Raw genomic sequence first — 22566 nt, 5'->3', positions numbered from 1 at the left:
ATGGTTGTGTTTTCTAATAGCCTTACAAATTTTCATTTAATACACTGACAGCATTGGGGTAACTGCAGGCTTATACACCTCAGAAATGCCTTCATCATTTTCCTGCTCTGTGTTACATTTTCCACCTGAAAAAATCCCTTTTTCATAGATGGATGCACTAGGAAATAGGGCAAAAGGGACTGCAACCACCTCAGAATTTGCAGTCCCAGGCTTTATGGGGGCACATGGGTCTGTGGGCTGTCTCTGTGCTTTCTCCTCCTCCCCCCCATCCCAGGTACAGACCTAAACTGAAAAGTCCTGACCTAAAGACCAATCCCAGATCTGACATGTGCCATCTCTCACAGTCTGACCTTGTCCTCCTTTCTGAAACAGCTTGGTGCATAGATTTTGACTAAACAAGAAAGTATGCGGGAATGTCTGTGGTACACAGAGCAACCCTGGGAGTTGCAGGTGTCTGCTGATGCCCCCCTTCATCACAGCTGCACAGGTGGGCCAAGAGCCTCCCAGCTCTGTAGTCCTTGAAATGGGGCTGGCAGTGGTCTCCCACCTCTCTCCTCTGCCCAGTACAGCCAGCAGGTCGGTTCTCTCTCCAGAGTACTGCTGCAACCAAAGGATTTGTTTTTGCTCTGCTTTATTATTTACTACAATGATCAAAGCAGCCACTCCTTGTGATCATAAAGAGAAGCCTTAAAATCTTATTTAAGAGCACAAGTATTTTGAGCTTTGACAGATATGCTTTGAAAACAACACAGATGTGCAGTGTCAGATTTCACTGCTGTATGCAGTGTCTTTGTTTCAAACTATAAATTTGGCTAGTAGAGCTGGGCATGTGTGTTCCCAATACCTTGTCATCTGCAACATGGGAAAAACAAGTTCCTGGGTTCTGAGGGTTTTTTTTCCCCTGAATATACCCCCTTAGAGAGTTTGAAAGGAAAATTATCTTAGCAGAGTGAGCATTCAGCCCTGCGAGACTGCAAACCTATGGGTTATTTTTAACCTAATTACCTCAAATTAAACAAAAGCTTAACAATGTTTTTGCTTGAGTTGAAGGTGAGGCTAAGTAGACTTTATGTGCAGAGCAGCTCCAGCCCACTGCGTGGTTCTTCCATTGCACCGTGCGGAATAATGCCCGTGGCAGTGCCCTGTGCCAACGAACGGCGCTCGATTTTCTGAAGGGCCGGCTGTTGTGAGCTGATGTGGGAGGATATGCAGCTCTAGAGCAGTTCACTCCTTTCCCCTTCTCACCCCTCCTGTGGATGTGGTGATCACTTCAGACTGGTGATGTTTTAGATGGAGCACGGTCTCCTTACACTTGCCTGGCAGTGGCTCATTAACCGCGTGTTAATTGAAACTGAAAGTTTGTCAGATGATTCAATTCAGTTACATTCTAAATGGATTCAGTGCAGTAAGCATTACTGCTGTGATGAAAATCTCTGTGGAATTGATCTATGAACTGATTTAAAGGGATTCATTGGCTTCATCAGTGTCTCTCAGAGGTCAGCATCGGGAGAACAGGCATGCTCCCAGCGAAACAAATCCTACTCTTCTCTTTTGCCCAGAACAGTTTTAATTGCCAGTATGTTCCCTTTCCAGGACGTATGTTAGATGGACAAATTTACTCTGGAGAGCTGAGAAGTGAAAAAGAGAAAAATTAAAAGTGTGTTTTGAACTCTGTAATCTAAATGGCTGAAATGTTGAATTCTTACTTCCTATAGATTGAGCAGTCACAAAATTTTCCTGAAGTTTTAACTCAAACATAAACATACGTTAAAAAGAAAAAAAAAATAATTAAAGAAACTAAAAGAAAAATAACTGCTTTAAAATAAAAGACAGAAAATTCAAAATTTACACCCTCTATAACTCATCTTTTATACTTGGCCACTGCAAAAAGTCTCCCTTAAGTGGGCAATTTATTCTGTATGCTGTACCTGCTTATATGGTTGGTTTCCGTGCAGAGCCAATTTTTACTGCTGAGTTATAAACCCTTTGAAAATAGGGGCTTGTAATGGAAGCGCTGACAGACCTTTAACTAGGTCAGTTTTATCTGTCTCCATTATCTTTGCTTTTGTTAAAGCATTAAATGGTTGCAGATTTGTTTATTTTTCTTGCCGTCCCGGAATTTTAACATGGGTATGTTAGTGAATTGTTTCTTCTTCAAAATGTCATGAACATGCAGTATTAGAGAGTTTATCCAGACTCCACAGTCATCTTTAAAAGTAAATTGAACTGTTGTGTCTTATTTCAAGATTTTCTTGCTCATACAGTACATTTGGTCTGTAGCACATCATTACCATAGTAATACCAAAGTTTCCTTTTTCTCCTGCCGTCCTATTCTAATCTTGAATTCTGCTTTGTCTTTTGGGCTCTTTTCTGTGTAAAATGACAGTGATGTTCTTCTGTTTGTCCCATCCAGATGGAAAGCCATACCACTGCAACTTCCCTGAAGAGGAAACGCTGATGATAACATCTCAGTTGGATGAGCTCCCAAAGCTGGGAGGCCGCAACGCCAGAGAAAATGAGGCCAGGGAGCCTAAACCAGAGATTCCTGCTCTGGTGTCAGCACTGGAGAGTGTCATCAAGGAACCCTTTCCAAAATACCAAGGTTCTGCAGACATAAAGATGCCAGTATTTCATCACAGCCAAGGGCTTCCTTGTTCCAGTCACATTGCTAGCTTTGCTTCGGGTATGGGCCAGACATCTTCAGACATGGTCATGGACTTGAAAACATCACTTGAAGTGCAGGCTAGTCGTGCTAGAGAAAATTTGCTAGACTTGCACAGGGAGCATCCTCTGATAGAAAAAGGTGCTGAAGCTCTAGAGGTAGCTCCACTCGATTTGAGTGAAAAATCAACTAGGGATAATTCATGCAATAAATACCTGAATACATCCTTGCAGGCTGCTTTAATTGTCTACCCGTGTCCTTTCTGCAGTCACAAGACCTACTACCCTGAAGTCCTGTGGATGCACAAAAGAATTTTGCACAAAATCAGCTGTAACTTGATGGTGCCCCCGTGGGTTCAACAAAACGGATTCAAGAGTATTAAAAACAACCTGGTCTTTCTGGCGAGGAGTGGGCGCACTGGCCCCCCTCCTGTTCTGGGTGGTAAGGAGTGCCAGCCTTTGCCCATCGCCAGGTTTACGCGTACTCAAGTGCCAAGTGCGCTGCCAGGTTCCAAACCCAGCTCTCTCTCTGTCGGGATGGCTGCAAAGTCCGCGAGTACGCATCCGTCAAAGGACAGTCACGCGCTCGGCCACTGCGCTGCACGCGCGTCAGGTCTGGATGGCTACAGACAGCCCAAGTTAAACCATTCCCAGGAGCAGTACAGCATAGCAGCACAACAAAAAAGCAAATACGAAGCAAATTCCAAGCTTATGCAAATGGGAACCTATGGCAGAAGCGTAACGCCTACTCAAACAGTCATAGCCAGGCCTAGCACGCAGCTCGCCAACAGTAAGCAAGCGGAAAAGTACCCGGTTCCCCAGGGAAGTTCTGGTTTTGCCTCTCCAGGTAAGCACTGTGCGTCCGACTCGGTGAAGGCCAAATACACCCCCCCGCTGCAGTACCATCCTCTGTGTAAAAGCGAGCAGTACCCTAAACACGAAGAGCCGTCGGTGCCTCAGAGGGAGCCTCACGTGAAGGCTGGAAGTGAGATGAGGACATTGGCAAACTGCACAGCGGTAGCACGAGCCAGTCCGGTGCTGCAGCCTCAGCCTGGCGCCGTGGGAGTTCCTCCGGCTTTACACTCCAGCAAACAGGATCTGGGATCAGATGGGCATGAGAAACATTTGGACATTTTAAATATCTTCAAAACGTACATTCCAAAGGACCTTGCTTCACTGTACCAAACCTGTGGTGCCAACAGCCCCGTCCTAGATCACACAGGTAAGTTTTTCACAAGCTTTTCCATAGCTGAGGATGTAGCTTGTTTGTTCCTTCTTTGTTCAGAGCCATGACATGCTGTTTCCCAGTTTTTTCTCTCTCTGCCTTTAACAGTTAGGATTACAAGTTCACTGTTTTTATCATTGCTGGATAGGCTTGAATAGGTTTGTTTACTGCTCTCTTAACATTGCAGCATCCCCTCTTGTGCACTGTGTGACATTTCTGTCGCAAGTTAAATGTATCTGGTTCCACCTGGAGTACTGCTGTTCCTTTGTCCTCTTGCTTCAAGCAGGCTAGAGTTACACAGATGTGCTGTCACAGGAAGATCCCCCTGATATGCTGGTGCTGGCACACATCATCATCTTTTTGCTTCAGGCAAAATAAACATCCTCTGGGGCTTATCTGTGATGTTATTTTGGAGGTTTTGTTCAATTTTGTCTGCAAACAAGTCTTCCAACAACACAGAGGGATAATCGCTTGTCAGTGTCCTTTGTCTTTCTTGTCAAAAGTCTTTTAAGATCTTCCTTGTCCATATCAAAGGCTACTAGGTATTTTTCAAATGAGTCTTTTGATCTGCTCATATGCTTATAATTAAAAAGAAGTAGAGCTGAAGATGTGCCTGCTAATTCACATAAGCAGAAAAATCAGTTGTGCAAATAGCCAGTTTAAAAGTTCAGGGAGTAAGAAAGGTCAATGTCCATAAAAATAAAATTACACCTGCGTATTTGCATTTGAAACCATACTCCTGATGATCTGCCAGAATTAGTTTGTCTCAGTGGAAACTGAAAATCACACTGATTGATTACACATGAGATGTGTGTGTGTGTCTGTAGGTGAGGAGAATTGGAGCCATAGTTTCACCTCTCACCACTTGTAAACCGTGCTATTTTTTGTACCTTTCTTCTCTTCTTAGAAGTAGTACAAATCAACTCTGCATGAAAAGAACACACATTCCAGGCTGGTGTTCCGGTGTCCTCACCTGATATAATGAGTTCTTTTTTGTTAAAAGCTTGTGTGAAATTGAGCTTTTGCAAGTGATACAAAATGCAGGGCACTTGGAAGCTGGTGGTCTTAAGGACAGCTGTGGTCTAGTGCCCAGAGGGTGTGTGCAAGTTGAGGCAAGGAAGGAGCCCGGAGTGTTAGATCAGGTCTTGGTGGAAGGGCCTTTTGGAGGAGACAGGAAGGCAGAATCTGCCTTACATAGTCATCAGTGAGTTGCAACTTTCAGCCATCTCGTTGTCAGTGCTGCTCAGTCAGTCACTTCAAAAGTGGCGCTGTGTAGGGACCTGCTATTTATTGAGCAGATTGTTTTGCAGGAGCTTAGGGGCTGCATCATGATTGCAACCAACATCAGGCTCCTGGCTTTTACTAAAGAGGCAGAAGAAGACATGCTTACTTTCTAAAACTACAGTTTCAGTGTTCCTTAGGGTTTTTTTGTCCAGCCAGCTTTGTTTTGGCCATCCCAGTGAATTGTTGTCTTAAGTTTCTCCCTGCCCGCTTTCTGCTCTAAGTACCAGTTAATTGTTCCACCCACAACTTGGGGTGCCTTCACATGGGTGCCCTCCTTGATGTTATTTAATAGTACATTGTGCCAGCGTGCTCAGAGAAATCTTACTGGTCCAGTGAGCTCACAGCCATGTTAGGAGGGATAAGAGAAAAACAGTAAAACCTAGGAAACAGATGACTTAGTGAAGGCAAGGACTAGAAAATACACGATGGCTTTAGGAACAAAGTAAAATAGGGGCAGGGTTTTTAAAGAGTTGTCTATTTACCTGCTTTTTAAAAGAGGTGTTTTATTGCCAAAATGTTTTTGCTGGGCAGTGATTCCTAGAGACACTTTAACTGGTGTCCTGTTCTAGGGCAAATTTGTGGGGAAACTTCCAAAGGGGTCCCTCTAGAAAACAGATTCAAGTGGCCTCTCCCCCTACTGGTTTGGGAAAAGATTTCCTTGGACAAAAGTGGAAAAAACTGTTTATTTAACAAGCAAAGTATTCACAAGCATAAATAAATGGATAATATTAAACAATAAAACCTCTTGCTGTTCTGGAGAGATGGCAAATTCAGAAAGTCCTTGCCATGGGGTGTAACTCAGCTCACTCAGTCCCTCCTGCATTGGAAGGTGCCGTGTCCTGGTCCCCGATGGGGCACAGGTGTGAGCTCCTGGTGTTTTCTGGGTTTTCAGTCCAGAGCAGGCTGGCCAGTTCCAAGAAGAAAAGTCACAGTCTGGGGGACTTCTCTGCCTCAGCTAGCTAAAAACTAACTAAAAGCAAAGGAGAGCTCTATGCTGCTGTCTGTGCTGCAGACACCACAGTCCATGAGAGGGAACGTGGGGGATTGAGTGCAGCTTCTGAAAACAAACTGTGCACTTCTTCTTTCCTCCCTTCGCTCTCAGAGCCAGTCTTAAAGGTGAAGAGCTTAATATCCAGCATAAACAGAATAGACAGTTGGGGATACAAGCGTCATAAAGTCATCCTAGGACAACTGGAAGTTACCTAGTGCCCATCTCTGCTTTGAAACTTCTCCTTTCTAAGTGTTTTACAGCAATCAAGTTTTCAGAATTTGAAACCTCTTTTCTTTTAATGTAGCTTGCCTTTGTTTTATATACAAATTCAGGTTGCTGATGTTTCTCCAAACCAATTGGCATGATGGCTGGTTTTCACAGCACTCAAATAAAAAGCTGCTTCAGGCAAAAGGAATGAGATTCTACCAACTGCAAACAGAGGAGGGTAATTGAACTTCATCTGAAATAACATATGGCTCTAGATAGGCTGAGTCCTCTGAGTCAGTATGCATCATCCCATTTAGACTTAATACTGTAGGGGTGAATCATGACATAAAGGACATCCAAAAATCCCACTTAGGTATACTATTTGTCATGTATTTTTCCCCTCAGTTGAATATTCTCAATAGACTTCATTGGGGTTTTTTGGTATATGATGTCATTTTGGATCACACTACATTATTTTAGTGTGTGGTAGTACAGTGTTCAGCTTCCTTTTGATTGGCTGCATTTGTTTTTGGGATCCTTTCTTCTACATTTGTGTTTGTTCCTGTGTGTCCTTGGAAGACAGTTGTTGTGCGTACTCTTGTGTTACAGCTGCAAACGTGAAGCTTGCTGTGCTTAGGCTAGGTTTGTTCCACACTGCCCAGTCTTCCTAAATGCCTGTAGAGACAGAATCTTACTGTTATATTTAATAGAGATTATTTATTTTATTCATGCAATTTATATTAGGAAAGGGTGTGTTATGGCAGCAGATGCACTCTTTCTTCGGAGCTGCTTTGAGAACAGCTTTGAGTGTGGATTTCACGCAGTGGTGTTCATTTACCTTACTTTTCAAGCACCTGTAGTAATCCACCCCCTTTTGTTCACCTGGAGGATAACCTGAGTGGTGACTCAGGCACAGGAGTTTTGCCATGTGGCAGGCACGCCCAGGGCTCAAAGCTCTGAGCTATCAAAAGCCTTATGGTGCTCCCTGGGAAATACAACAATGGCAAATTCACCTGGAAACAATCCATTTTTTCCAACTGCTTTTTGAATAACTCCTGTAAACTGAGTGCTAGGGAGGGGTTAGGTGGAAGTCTTAACCCACTCACCCTTGGTGTTTATATATTGGTTTACAAACAGCATCCTCAAGGGTGGGAGCGGTGCTTCCATGAAGGCTGTTGGATCAGATTGGAAATGGATGCTGAGAAAAGTGTGTTTGCCTTCAGCAGAAGGAGATGTGGGTTATAGAGGGATTAAATGTGTTTCCAGAGGTGTCAGAACCGTGGTCTGAGGAACCCAGCTTCCCTGGGCCTCACAAAGCTGCTCTGCCAGTCCCTGCCTGTCCAGCAGTCAGTGTGGCATCCCTGCCAAGGCCACGACTGGTTCCTCCACACACTTCCCTCAGCTGTGCTTTCCAGCTTGCAGCTGCAGTTCTGGGCAGTGAGGGGGAAAATGCTTGTAACAGCTCAGAAATCCTGCTTTAATCTTGACTGCCTTACAATGCAAACCTGTCCTGGTACAGTTCAATAAGGTTCTCATTGATATTCAGAACACTTAAATATTTGATTTTTTAAATTTTATTTTGTTAGGGTTGGTTTGTTTAGGGTTTTTTTTGGTTTGTTTTTTTCTTGTCTGTTTGTGGGTTTTTGGTTTTTTTTGGTGTGTGTACACCTGATCGGGATTTTTCCCCAAATCATGATCTTGTATTTGACTGTCAGAAACTTAATTTTGCAAACGAGTGTTCAGGTGCATTATGCAGACTGTGCTGCCATCTGCAGGAGGTGCTATTATAAAAGGAGAAAAGAATCTGTGAGTAGAGGTGTTTGGAGTTACTTGTTTTGCAGCAAGATATTTTTTTGCAGTATGTGGTCTGGGGAAAACCATCCCAGGATGCATAGTGTCATACCAACAGAGTAGATGGCAGCTGTCTTCTTTCTTCTCCATTCATTTTCAGATGCAGCATCCATATTTTGGATGAATCTTGTGGCATCCTGCAATAGATTTTTCAGTCGTCTGGAGGTTTTTGTTGCCACTTTTTTGGTCACAATTTTTTTTTTTTTTCTGAATGCTGTAACTAGGGAGGGAGTATATGAATGAAAAGCTGAAACTTCACTGCCATTGACATCCCTCTCAGAATTTCTTTAAAAGCCAAAGTACTCCAGTGGCAAATGGAAACATCAACTCTTTTCTTTCAAAGAGGGTGTTCTACCAAAATAGAAAAGAGGATGTTCAAACATTTTTTTTTAATAATAAAAAAGCCCAATAAAAGTCAAATGTGTCTTTTTTGATCAGCAGCAAAAAGACAAAGACCAGCCCTTTAAGTCAGATGCTGTAAACTGACCTTTGGAGAAAAAGGAGAGGTTTGAGCGGTTTTCCACAAATGCTAATGGCCTAGAAAACATGTTTACCCAGGGCTGGGGGAAGGCTGCTGTGCTGCTACCAGCTCAAAATGTCCGGAATGACACTTTCATTCACAGATGTCTTTCGTCTGTGCCTCAGAGGTCCGGGGTCAAAGCAGCACCGGCAGGCAGGTAGGCAGGGGCGAAAGGTTTGATCAGTCTGCGATGGCTCCGCTCGCTCTGCATTTGTCTCTAAGGTATTGCCGCCTGGGGGGGACAGTCGGGCTCTGGTCCTACTCACTTCCTATTATCCATGTGACTTGTCTCAGCCACGCTGGAGTCACTTTGATTTGCCTGATGTACTGCTTGACAAAGCTGGGTGATGGCTGAGAAGTGGATCCAGCTGCTCTGAAAAGCGCACACCTGACATGCCAGTCCTGGTGCGGGCACATCACGGGGAGCATTTTTTAATTCAATGTAATTTATGCATTCTTGCAGTCCTGTGTGTGCCTGGCCTGTCAGCCAGTGCCTAGATGAAGGCTGACAGTTGTCATCCAGGGCCTGAAGGTAGCCTCACATAATGACACATTAGACATACTAATGATGTTTTCTTCTGGCATAATGTTTTCTTCTCAACTTTCCTCTCTCCTCTCCCCCCCCCACCCCACCCCCCCTCCTCCCCTCCCTCTCTCCTGACTACAGGGATGCTCAGGACACAAACACGCCAAGGAGACTGTGTCTGCAGAGAATGTGGAAAATGCTTTACCCAACCCAGCCACCTCAGGACTCATCAGAGGTCCCACACAGGTATCTTTTCACACTCGCTCTTGCTTTCTCCCTTTCCCACTTGCCTGCTTTCAGATTCAGCTAACAAAATGCCAAGAATTACATTTCACATACCGTGTTAACCTAAGTAATTCCAGTACCTAAATCTATTAGACAGATTTTTTATTTTTATGACTATTGCTCTTGTTCTCCAAATATTGCTTACCTGATCCCTGCCCGAAATCCATAAAATTGCAATGCATTTAAGATAAGTCTGTTTGCAAATGTTTTATTTTAATTAGAGAGTAGGGTACTCAGAAATGAATATGCTAATGAATTCTGTTGCCACCAGCACAAATTGAAATCAAAGTACCCCTTTCAGCACAACATAAGGCTTTGTTTTGCCTCGTCGTTGCTGGTGACAGGAACATTTCTGTGGGAAACGAGATTTTTCCTCAGACTGGTCAGCCCTGAAATGGGAAATCCCTACCAGCCTTTCTTAACCTGATGTAGTCTGTAGTTGAGGCTGGAGGAGGCTGAAGCCACCAGTGTCGTGAGCCCTCCTGAGCATTGCATGAGACAGTGAGAGTAGCAGGTTCCTCCTCAAAAGTGTGAATGATGCATACATAAGCCAGTCTGATGCAAAATGACAGAAGCCAAATGGTAAGTAATGCAAGAAGAGGGTCCCTTTACACATACACTGATAATTAATGTTGTCAGTGATTGCTTTCTTCAGTGCTGAAGTCTGAATTAAAAAGGGCAGTGGCCCTAGGCTGCCATTAGCACACTCTCTTACAGTAAGTGTTACGGTAAATTGGTATTTTCCGGCCACAGGCTACTAGCTGGTGTCTTTTTTTGAACGTGGTTAATCTGTAATGGTCTCAAATAATGTACACACACTAACGAAGCTTGAATGTTCATCTGTTAACAAGCCCCCTTGTTCCCACAGTGGTATTTGAGTCTAATGGACTCCGAGGTACTGAAGTTCACACCACCTCCGCAGATGCCCCAAAACAAGTATGTTTTACAATTAATTGGGTGTTTGGTTTTTAATGTGGTAGCTGGGAAAAAATTGTGCAGTGATACTCATCAGTAAAGCTCTGACTGTTTTATAACATGTATAAATAAAAAGGGTATTGCTGAATTTTTAGCTCTTAAATTTTTAGAGTATTTTATCAGAATCTGATATATAGAGAGTTAGTGAATTGCAAAGCAGGTAGATAGTGTTTAAATAAACATGTTACTGCCTTACTGGGGGCTGGGTGGGATTGGTAACTCTAATGTGCACTGACATATAACAGTGAGGTAGTACATAAAGAATTCCTGGAAATTTGCTTTAACAATTAACACCTTTTCTGCTGACACAAGACAACTAACGTTTAGTCTGTATTTTTCTGAAGAGTATTTGTATCCTGATGGCCAGTATCAGGCCTTTGAAAAGCTCTCATCCACTTGTTTCCATGGACTCTGTTAGTGTGCTTTCCTGCTTCTAGTGTATAGTTTCCTGTCTTAACAAACACTTCTCAGAGCTCTGAATTATACATGACAAAGCTGTTACATAGAAAATCATTAAACTGAATTTGTTTTTGTGTATCTTAAGTTGTTGGAGAATAGCGTCCAAAGCCTGGACCTTCCCATTCCATTTGCAGCTTAGTAGGTTTGTTTCAGGGCACACCTGGGCGCATCTCTTCCATTGTGAAACTCCTTCAGCATCACTCACTTTTCCTTTCATCCTTGTTTTTAGTTTAATTTTCACTATAGCAGCCCCTGTTATCCTGTCCTCTTGCTAAACTACTGAAGATGTTTTTAACCATACTTAGAGAATGCATCTCCATGCTACTCTCAGCATTGTGAAGTTTAGGAATTAGATTTTACTTGTCCAGTAAACATTCTCACTGGGCACCACTACACTGCCTAGTTAATATGTTGCACCCTTCTCGAAGACTCCTGGCACCTTCTCTGTGTCCTTGGCACCTTATTTCTGGCCCAAAGGCTGCATGGAGAACCCAGCTTCTGTCACAGGAGTGTCTGAATTGACACCAAGCCATAGGAGTGGCCGACAATTCTCATGGAGGTTCCAAGATGGCATAGCACTTCAGTTGTTGTTGTTGTTGTGGGCAGTGTTTCCTTTGCTTTTGTGGAACAGTAGCCACAAAGTTCCGCAGCAGCGTCCCCCTTATGATGCTTATCTGATACAATTGTGCAAGAACACCTCTCTGGGTAACAGAGTGAATGACGAAGACACAGACACAGTCAATGTGACAGAGTGACACACTGCAGCTGTGCCAGCTTGCTCAGCTACTCTTTGGTTCTCATAGTAACATAGATTTAGTAAACCTAAGCATCTTCTAAAATGCTCTTTTATCTTTTCATGTTCATGGTTTTCTCTTTTGTGTAGTTGAGATCACATTCTGAAGGCATCTGGGCTTTCTTCTAGAAGACAATATAAGGTCAAAGTTGGAAGTACATTTCCAGATAATTCTGGAATGGCTGTTTATATTCAGAAAGAAATGTGGCAGCTCAGACCACATCTGGACTCTCTTTGTCATTTGGGTTATATTACTGCACAATAAATCAACTTATATTCTTGTCTTTGCAAACTCTTGTCACGCCAGAATTTATTGACTAACTTCATCCATGGCAAAGGTAGCTTGTTCTCTCTTGTTCTATCTGCCAGTCTGCCTTTGAAGCATTTGATTACATTGCAGCATCTCTGAATACAGCAGAACACCGAGTAGGGCTTAGCTTCTTGAATGGCTTCAGCTTGTGCCAGTCAGTATTTCTTCCACAGAAGATGCAGCAGTGTGATCACTTCTGCAGGAGATCGTCCCCTTTCTTTTGTCTCGTTTGCTCCTCAGTACCAGCCTTTGTCTCAATTTGTCAGCGTCTGTGTCGGGTGGGATTATTCAGTTGTCTGCTGTTCTGCCGGCTCTGGTCGCAGGCAGGCGTTGTGCTGCCCCAGAAGACTCCACCTGCACAGTCCCTGGGCGTTACAGAGGAACGCTCTCATTTCCACAGGCAGCTGCAGGGGCCTTCAGAAGCGCGGAAATGAGCTCTCGGTGAGAACGGTGCCTGCAGCACTCCGTTAACATTACCATTTCCCACTTTAAACGTTGTCACTCCATGTCTTCATTTCATTTCTTAATTGGGGACAGATCTATTCATGAGAGTTTACGGTGTAAAGTCAGTTCAAGTTACAGAAGTGCCATGCACATGCTCCGAGCAAGAAACAATGGTTATCATGTACGGTAGTTTGAGAAGGAAAGAGGGGGTTTTTTTTGATGTCAAGTGGAAATGATTCACTTTACATAATGTTTCCACCTCACAGGTAAAATATCTTCCCCTGAGTAGTCTGCTAAAGAGTAAAAATATTAACATTAGTATTTCACGGTTCCCCCATTCCCTTCTCTAGTCAGCCAGAAGATCATCTCTAAAGGTTTCCTTTAGGAAATAATGTTAGGCAGGGCTTTTAAAATCCCCCAGCATGGTAGCTCACAACAGTGCTACACTGAATAGCAGTTTTATCACAGAATAATTCTAATTCTGCATGTTAAAAATAGGGTCTACAGCCAGGCTTTTTCAAAAATGAACCAGCTTAAATCTATATTTAAGTCTAAATAAGAGTCCTATTTTAGGATAGTGAACCACCAACAGGAGGTGCAGGTGTTCGGCGTCCCTGAAAAGGAGGTCACCTATAGGAGTGTGTAAAAACGATCGAACACACAGTGCTGTTAGCACTGGGCTGTGTTTTGTCCTTTGTTATTGGCACCAATGAGATATAAATAAAATGTAGGAAATAAGATGTTCATTCATAACAATATTTATTATGGTTTCTTATTTCTACCTGAATGCTTCAAAAAAAAATCTCAACAAAACGACATTTTTACATAAAATGAATTTCCCATGAACTTTGGAATGTTTCCTGCTCTTCTTTATCTAAAGGACAAAAAATGCTCATTACATACCCCAAGTCAATACAATCTGTGCTAAGTCATGTGGATTCTCTTGAAAAGCTGCCATATTAAACATACTGAATATTCTGAATATTTTTATAAATGCTAAATATCCCAGTATATACATAATTAAACTTGCTTATCCACAATGAATATGTATCTTAATTTGGAATACTCTTAAGCAGCCAGCCAGAGACACGGTTTAGCAGGCATGAATTCGGGGAGCACACTCCAATTGCATATACATGGCAAGACAAAAGCTGGCTCCCCTTCAGAAGGGGCCCTGCAAGCACGTGTGTCTCAAAGCAAGGCTCTCCTAAAGCGTGGGGTCATTTCAGAGGCACTGCCTGATGCTGCAGCCAGAAGCCCAATTCCCAGTGGTACAGGAGTCAGTCTGGAGCCTGCTTTTTCACGGTGGTGACAGCAGTGGTAGCAGTTTCTAACGCGTACGCCGTGCGTTTGACTTCTCCTTCAGTGTTTTTAAAGCCGTGTAAAAACTCGGCCCACTCCAGGAATATAGTTTATTCTCTATCAGTGTCAAATCAATAAGCTCTAAAAATTTTAAGGGACAAGAAATTGGGTGTTCAAAAGGCACGATTTCCTGGTTAGCAATGAGGAGAGCTCTCTCTAATTGAGTCTATATGTATGTGAACCATATTTGCAGCACTGGAGCCAGAGACACCAAATTCTCCATCTTCTGTGTGAGTGAAACAAGGAAAACCCCCAAAACTCCAGCCTTTGCCCTCTTCAGAAAAACAGCCTTTTATTTACAGAAAATCAATTAAAAGCTGCAGCCCAGGGAAAAAACCCAAACTGTCGGTATCCTGAATTCTCTGGCTGAAGCTTTCCCTGTGTCAGAAGGCAGTGATCAGCCTTTTTTTGTGAAGCAGCTCTGGACACCACAGTTTTTGGGCCTCATTCACTGAAAAGACAGGTGTGCAGTAGGTCCTGTACCTGCTGTGTGACAAGGGTACTGTGTGACACTTCATTAAGAGGTCCATAAACCCTTTTTTTCTTCACTATAAGTATTTTGAAATATTTCTTGCAGCATGCAATGCTTGAAATAGCATAAATGTAAGTAGCTCGAACTTGGGGGATAGAAAGACTGGAAAGAACCATCAAGAAAATGCTATATACGTGTCTGTATGTGAGTGTTGTAAAGGAGCTTGGGGGAAAAGCTGGGGACATCTGTTACCTGTAATGTTTTTATAGTCCAGCAATACTATATCTCTGCTTGTCCTAAAGCAACTTTACAGAGAAGGGGAAAAGGCAAAAAACCATAATAGAAAGTTATTTAAACTATTGCTTTCTGAGTTTGGCTGGTTTGGGTTTTATTGCACTCAGAATTCTAGTACTGTCTGTTAAAAGTCCTATTTATGACATTTGTTCATATGAAATGTCTTGCCCCAGTTGCTTGCAGAGTTTCTTCCAAAGATCATGATTAATAGTTCAGTCCTCATTATTGCAAATGTTATTTTTAAATAGTTATTCTGAGAACAAGAATTCCATTAATCAAAATAATAGATAATGAACAAATAAATGGCAACCTAATTTGTCTCGTTCATACATATGGAGATTATAATGCAAACAATCAAGGAACCATGGAGGCTGCTGTACTGGCATCTGAGTAATATGCATGTACTGCATGTCTGTTACTTTAGGAACATTAGAGGCAGGATTAGGAGCTGTAGTTCTTGTCCCAACACTTGCTCCTTGCTAGGAAACTGCAGTGGTATCTGTGCTCCTTGCAGTTTACTTCAGTGTTGTGCAATTTATCTGTCTCCAGCATATTAATATATACACAAACTGGGTTTTTCCTGTTAACTGGGGAAAAGCCCTGGACGTTGCTATGAGAGCAGCTTTTGGCATGGAAGCTTTAGGTTTAACTTAAAGATCTGCTGTTTTTCTCTGAAAGTGAAGAAAGGCTACTTTTTAAAAGGGAAAACATTTTTATTTCAGGAAGAATTCAATCCAACTCTCTATCAGCTGGTTCAAAATCCGACCATACCTTGGGACGGTGTGAGTACAGCGGGGTGAGCCCCGGGGTGGGTTTTGGCACACACAGAGCTCAGGTTCTGTTTGCCAGTGAAACTGGGAGCACAGATGTGCCAGAGAGGGGCCCAGCCACCCACCACCTCCATCCCCTCTGCGCTGTTGTTGCAAGTGTGGGGAGAATGGATTGTCCTTTTCCTTGATCCCTTGTGCTGTGTGGTCTGTGACAGTGGGCACACTTTCACCACCTTGCAGGCCGTCCATCCCAAAAAAGCACCCTACTTAGATCCCTTTTTTCAGTTTCTGCCCAGGAAAAGTGGGGCAAGGTGCCTGCCCTCCCCTTCCCTCCCTTTCCCTTCCCTTCCCTTCCCTCCCCTCCCCTCCCTCCTCCCAGCCCCGCGATGCTCTGCCGCGCTCCCCTGTGTACGTGGAGCCGTTCGATACGAGGCGTTCCAGTGATGAATGCCTCCTCCCGGAATTGTGGCTGTGTCTCTCAGGCATGATGCAGCCGCGCAAAAATGTAAAGCATCTTTCTTAGTTTACTGCGGGAAATTCAGCATCCAACTAAGGAAGTTTTATCACATCTCTCATTCAGTTACTGTTTCCTACATTTCAAATATACTGCGGTCTGTACAGCAGCTTTTTTTTTCTTTAATTTTGTTGCAAATCTTTCCGACTTAAAACCAAACTTTGACTGGTAAATGTCATGAATCTCGGGCCAGGTTTAATTAGGAATTTTCTAAATCTATTAACAAAAGAGATGCACTTAATACATTATGTCAACCAGAGCTGGGCTTTCTTTAGCTATTTCGAGGGCTGCCATAGGCACAGCTTGAAACTTGCTTGGATTTTACATGGGTGCCGTATTTTATGTTGCATTAATTTAAAATGGTCTGTTTCACTTCATCAAGACTTTAGCTTAAGGATAATGCATTTATGTAAGATTAATCTTGCCATGTTGTTTTAGGATCAGGATTGTAAACTGCATTGTTCCGACAGTGATGTTCTAAATGTCATTTTAAAGCTTTTCTTGGGAGCTGCAGGCTCCCACTTATTCATGATGTTATCTTTAATTTCACTTGATTTTAGAATATCCCTGCTATTTTTTTTTTTTCAATGTGGTAATTATTCATGAAAATTGTCTAAGAAAATAAAAGGAAGATGACAAGGGGGGAAAAAAGCCGCCTTAGCATTTGACAGACCTGCACAAGAATTCGGTTTTTCTTCATTTAGCTGCCTCTGTGACCTCAAACTTCAGCCTTTTTAAAGCACTGATCTAGTTGTGAATCCCTTTTGGCTAGCACATAATTTCCACTTTTTGGAAGCCTCTTATTTCCCTCCTTGTTCTCAGCCTTCTCTAAACTGCTCCACTAGATGCTGCAACTTCTTATTCTAGTCCATCAGGGGCTTTATATGGGCCTGACACTCTTTGCTCTTGGTGGAGATGTTAAAAAAAAGAAAAAAAAAAAGCCCCCAAAGTGTTCTCACGTGGTGGGTCAAGATGAATGTACATGATGCTAATAAAGCGTAACGAATGCCGGCAGAACTTGCTGGAGGGTCACGCCTGGGAGAATGAGCTTTTCCCCGTGTTGTGCTTCTTGCAGGGGAGAGACCACGGCAGCGCAGAGGTCACCCACACGCTGCATCTCCGGAAGGGAACCTAGATCCCGGGTGGAGGAGCCCCGGCAGCCCCCCGCGCTCCAGAGCATCCCCCTGCCAGCCGTCGCCGCACCCGGAGCCGCTGCGCCAGGCTGGGAGCAGAGCTCTGCCAGGAGGGGGGTGCCTCCGCGCTGTTAATCATCTTAAAATAAATGAAGATGCTACACAAGATATATATAAATTGACGTACTAATCAGTCCCATGGTTCCTTATTTCCTTTATAATAAACAGTGGAGTTGGCAAGCACTGTGGCGGCACAAGGCATCTATATTAATCAAGAGAAGTTTGAGACACTGGAAAAATTAAACTTTATGTGATTTGGACAGCATGAAGAAGTTAAGCACTGTAACAAAAACCTCCCTGATGCTCACAATGACTATTTGATACATTTGAAAAACAGCAGTGGATTCGAGGGCTGGAGAAGTATTAATTAATGAAACTGCCACTGCTTGTCATGCTGAAAAGCAAATTAAAAAAAACCACAAAAACAGCAACAGAGAGAGGAAGAATGGGGGGGTGCAGAGAAAAGGTGGCATTCGTTGCTGAGAAAGCAATGCTTGATGAAGGATTAAAGGGACTAAAGAGAAAGACCGTCATTCTGCAATGGTTTGTTTCATTACAGTTTGGGGACCACTTGCATTTCTAGTGCTCTTGCTCTTGACTGCTCACCATTAATAGTATGTGAATATGGAAATTGAAACACTTCCAGAGAAAAGCTTCTATTCTGCTTTGGAAAACAAAAGCTAGTTGAACACTAAGAAAAAAAAACAGGCTTCTGTGTTTTACTCTCAGGACTTTTTTTTTTTTTTTTTGTAACAGGGCTACTTTCTTCAACCTGGTCACAAAGGAAGTCTTCACTTAATGAAAAATAAAAAGGAAAAAATAAAACATTCAGCTGTCTAACACCGCTGATCTGTCTGTTTAGAAGAGAAAAGGTGTCACTGAACGGATTCAGGCAGCCCTGGGGCCGTAAGGTGCTCTCTGCTCCTGCATTTGGTTCAGCAGACCAGCTGCCACTCCTCCTTGGGCCAACTGATGTTCTGGAGAGATGAGGAACTTCTTTTGTGGTGGCAGGTTAATGTCCATATAAATGTGTCATGTCTTGTACTTGGTGATCACTGGTGGTGTTAGAGAAAAAAAAAAAAAAAAAGGAAAAAAAAAGCTTTATATACCTCTTCTACAGTAACTCTTTAACTGCAAGTTTTCAAGGTGGGGTTGTGGCACATAACAGGTTGTTAAACCATGCAGTGTAAGCAATTAAAAATGTATTCCACAGATATAAATATTTTCTTTTCTTATTGCTGTGACACTATGTGTGATGGTAATATTTCTGAAAGTTTCAGATTTTGCACATATAATTTTATGCATTATCAAAAGTTACTGCTGCCTTGAAAGAAAATGTTCTGTGAAAATTTTTGCAAAAGCTTTACTAGTTTTGTTGTTCGTTTTTTTTTTTAATTGTAACATTTTGTAAAGGCAGGAAATGAAGTTAAAAAAAAACAACTAGCATGCTAAATATATTTTTCAAAAAAGCAATAATTTTACATGTACAGAAATGATGCTAACCTTTAATACAGGTGAGACCACAGTTTACTTAATACCGTAATGGAATAGTGCTGTTTTTGTAGAAATGGGCTTCTGACAAAAGATTTGTTTAAAAAAAAAAAAAAAAAAAAAAAGCAGAAAAAACCTTAAAACGTGATCTTTCTGTTCTAACAGTTCTAACAGGTGGGTGGGGGGTTGCTTTTTTAAAAAGATCTAGTCAGTAATTTGGGCTGGATACTACTTGTTACTTGTTTAAAATTACTTGACAGGTTTTGTTACTTTGCAACACTTGCAACAATGCAAATTAACTTTCTTACCTATTTTTTTTAAACTAGATTTTCCTTATGCTATTACACGAGATGTAAACCAGAATTCTCTGTAAGTCTCGGGGTAGTTAGGAATGTCTGTGCAAGTACTTAAAAGTGACTGTAATTAACTGTTCTGTGAAGTTATTTTGAGGGAGGTCGCATAGACACATTCCATTGTACACCAAAAAAAAATGAAAAAAAAAAAAGAAAAGAAAAAATTAAATATTTTGCTGTGTTTCTTAACGATTATCATTTTGGGTTTGCACTAGCTTTCTCTTTGTTTTTGATTTATTTTTTATTTTATTTTATTTTTTCCTTTTGTTTTGTTGCTTTTCTGAGTCGTATTTTCCATGAGAGAAAGTAATGGTGACAATTCAGGAATGCACAAAAGCTAGTTGCTTAACCTATTTGTTTGTGGTTTAGTTATTAAAAACTCTTCTATACCCAAAATGGCACAGAAGTGTAGTGTAATTTCTCTCTTTTTTTTTTAATTGTATCTTTTTGGCAAGCTGAACTAGAAAATTTGAGTTAATATTTAGAGCCAAAACCTTCTTTCTGGAGTTTTCTTCCCGAATCCTTGCCAGAGAAGCTAGTGCTGTCACTGCCATTACCAGGGTACTAATCAGCAAAGTTTACAATCATAATTTAGCTTCACGAAGAACAACAGTAGGGGAAATTAGTTTAAATAATTATATGCTGTGTATAGCACAGAAGTGAGATTTTCACTTAATTAAACAAGAAATAAGAGTGGGTGGGGGAAAACCAACCTTAAGGACCATCTGTTTTGGAAAGTGAATCCCACGATTTCTGGTTTTTTTCCTTTATCATTGTATTGTATTGATTTGTTATTTTAGTTAGACCATAGTATTTAAAATGAGTTGTGTTCTTATTTATTTAGTCAAATGGGCTTTGATCAGCTCTTTTAAGCAACGTGATAAGTTTTTTTGGCATGACACACTCCTGTAAAGCCCTTTTATGACTGTTACAGGGACTTTCTACTACCTCTACCAATCTACTGTTTCTTCTTCTTAACAGGTTTTTATGGTGTTGCAAGTCTAATGTAACTTAGACAATAAAGGGTTTGATTATCTACGCTGCAGATTCTCAGTGTATCTGCCATCTCTCTCTCTCTCTTTCCCTCTCTCTCTGGTTTGTGTGTGGTTTATTTTAGCTAAAGTGTAGAAGGTCTCTTTCATTATGGCTGAAGTGAAAGACCACCAGAGTATTTTTGTGTCCTGAATGTTGTACACTGACCAAAATCCAACTTGGAGGAACTTTCTCCATAGGGCTAATCAGCTACTGCATTGCCACCATGCTGCATTCACGAAATTCCTTCTGTCAGAAATGCTGAGTATAAATGCGTGCATTCTACAAAAAGCTAAACCAGTTGGAAAGCCAAGACAGTTTTTAGGTTTGTATTTTAAAACCTCTTAAAAGTCCTTAGTGAAAACCCTTAGCATAAATTGTTGCCTCTGTCCTGTCGAAGACCGAGCTTTTATGAAAACAGCTGGGCGTTATCCCTTAGAAAACAACATCTGCTGGTAGGTGCAAAAAGTGGTCTGCTGTTGGCTGTAGGATACAAATCTCTCACTAGGGGGATTTTCAGGCACTGATATCCTGCAGGTTTCATGGTAATCCCCAAATAAATGTGTTGCTGCATTCTCGTGTATTGGGGAGCTTTGTGGTGTCTTCGTTTATCCTACTGGAGGCATCAGAGCATGCATGAAGTTTTGGAGCCATCTTACAAAATCCTGTTATTCCAGTGGGAGTGCATCACCCCTGCTCATTCCTTCTCATGCTCAAGGTGTTTCTGAGCAGGCCTGTGCTTGGTTTTGTTCTTCCTTGCTGTATTCCCACGCTGGGCTACCTCAGGTGTATCTCAGCAGCTCCACCAGGAACTGACATAGGTGGGGATTTGTGCTTGAAAAACTTACCTGTCAGAAGACCTGGAACAAAGCAAGAGGTAACTTTTTCATTGGGTTCTTACTACATAAAATGTGTTGGATTATTGGGGGAAAGGTTGCATTTTATGACAAGTCAGATTTCCCAGCCTCTGTACAAGCTACAATTTTTAAGCCAGCAGTTCTGTGCAAAGCACTGAATTGCAGAGTCTTCTCCACTTGTGCTGTCTCCTTTATCTTTCTCTGTGTTTGAGAATCCCGTACTTCAGGGCAGTTCAGTGTTCAGAGACAAAGCACAAGTGGATTCAGTGAGAGCTCACAGGTAAGGAACACCAGCCCGGTCCCACTGTTTAGAGGGTAATGCAAATGAAATGGAATGCATTGATACATAAAAAAACTTAAGTATTTTATTACAAATTAGTGTTTCTGGAGCAGCAAGTGGTGTAAAGCAGTTCAAGATAATTGAAAGCATAGGCAAATAAATCAAGACAGGATTGGTATAAGCAAGTATTTCCAAACTGACCACCAGTTACTGGTTAAAGTAAGGGAAGCTTTTGCTAGTGAGAGAGGAAGGGGTGTGTTGTGAGTAGGAAGCAGGCACAGACCAGGGGTTTGTGAACACCCACCTCTGTGGGCTGCAATACTGCAGTGGATGTTGCTCACAGGGCCATAAGAAAGAGGAAGAAAGCCCAAAAAAGGTCAGTAAGGGCCTAAGTTTTGACCCTCTGAAACTGAAGGAGATGGAAACTAGTCTGAGGGAGGCTGAAGCTGAGAACAGGACCAGGGAGAGGCCAGGAATGGAGTAAGAAGTTCAGAGGAGAATCACCATTGAGTTAAAAAGTTGCCAAAAATGGCAGAGTCAACAATTTGAGAGATAAAAAGAATTTGGAGATGGAGCAGAAACTCTGAAACCTAATCAGAAGTGTTGTGTGCCTGTTGCAGGGGGCTTCTGTTCAAATGAAAGAGGGGGGGAATGTGCAGACAGCTTCTGGGAAGATGGATTGGAAATTTCTGAAAATAAGCACATAATATAATATCGATGAATCATCTCATTCTGCAAAAATGTTCTTAGGCTGAATGATGTTGTGCTAGAAAATAAGGGAATGCCTTTCTTGATCTCTGCTTTCTTGATTGATGAGTGAACCAGAGGTAGAACTATAATTATGAGTAGTTGAGGACTGAAGGGTCTCTCGGTATCTAAGGCATTCTGAGAAGCATATTGTTGCTCTTCTGGAAAAACAAGTGGACCGATTAGCCCCAAGCAGGAAAGGGGAAAAGAAGACAGGCAGAAAGGCTCAGTGTTTTAAGCAGATGCTGAACTGGAGCAATCCTTTGAGGATGCTAGAGGGTACATTCAGATAGCATTCTATAATACAGAATGTTTTAAGATGCCTTGTAGTATGTTGGATAAAAGAGCTGGTGATGCTTAAAGCTGTTAAGAAAAAATGTCCAATATTAAAATGGATTCAGACACTTGGCTCTTTCCTTTGTGAAATCCTTTGTATCTCAAATTTAAGTTGCTCATGTGAGATTGGTACAGATGGCTTGATTTGTTTGTTCCTGTGTCATCAGGTGAGTTACTTGTCAGGAGTTTAGAAAATGTGAGTTACCCATGTTCCTTTTCTGTAAGTGAAAAGCTGTGCATGTCATCTCTCATCATCATCAACCCAAAGCACCACAGGAACCTCAGAAGGATTTTCTAAGCAGAGAAAAATGATTTATTTATCTTCTAAATATTC

General features: G+C 42.0%; 1 protein-coding gene across 7 annotated transcripts in view; it reads left to right on the top strand.

Moving 5' to 3' along the window:
* The window catches only part of ZNF516 (zinc finger protein 516), a 100822-nt gene extending 82474 nt beyond the window's left edge, over positions 1-18348 (top strand). For 4 of the 7 annotated variants that reach the window (XM_086894471.1, XM_086894483.1, XM_086894495.1 and 1 more), the window contains exons 3-7: positions 2414-3883; positions 9407-9511; positions 10419-10486; positions 15382-15439; positions 17019-18348. In XM_086894471.1, coding sequence (XP_086750597.1) covers positions 2414-3883; positions 9407-9511; positions 10419-10486; positions 15382-15439; positions 17019-17266 — 1949 coding nt within the window. In that variant the 3' untranslated portion in view covers positions 17267-18348. The remainder of the gene's footprint in view (positions 1-2413; positions 3884-9406; positions 9512-10418; positions 10487-15381; positions 15440-17018) is intronic. The other 3 variants (XM_086894504.1, XM_086894514.1, XM_086894520.1) reach the window with 1 other exon arrangement.
* The last annotated feature ends 4218 nt before the right edge of the window (positions 18349-22566 follow it).

This window comes from Cyanistes caeruleus, chromosome 1, assembly GCF_971803275.1.
Source record: "Cyanistes caeruleus chromosome 1, bCyaCae1.hap1.1, whole genome shotgun sequence".
NCBI lineage: Eukaryota > Metazoa > Chordata > Aves > Passeriformes > Paridae > Cyanistes > Cyanistes caeruleus.
This window is presented reverse-complemented; position numbering and strand designations above follow the sequence as displayed.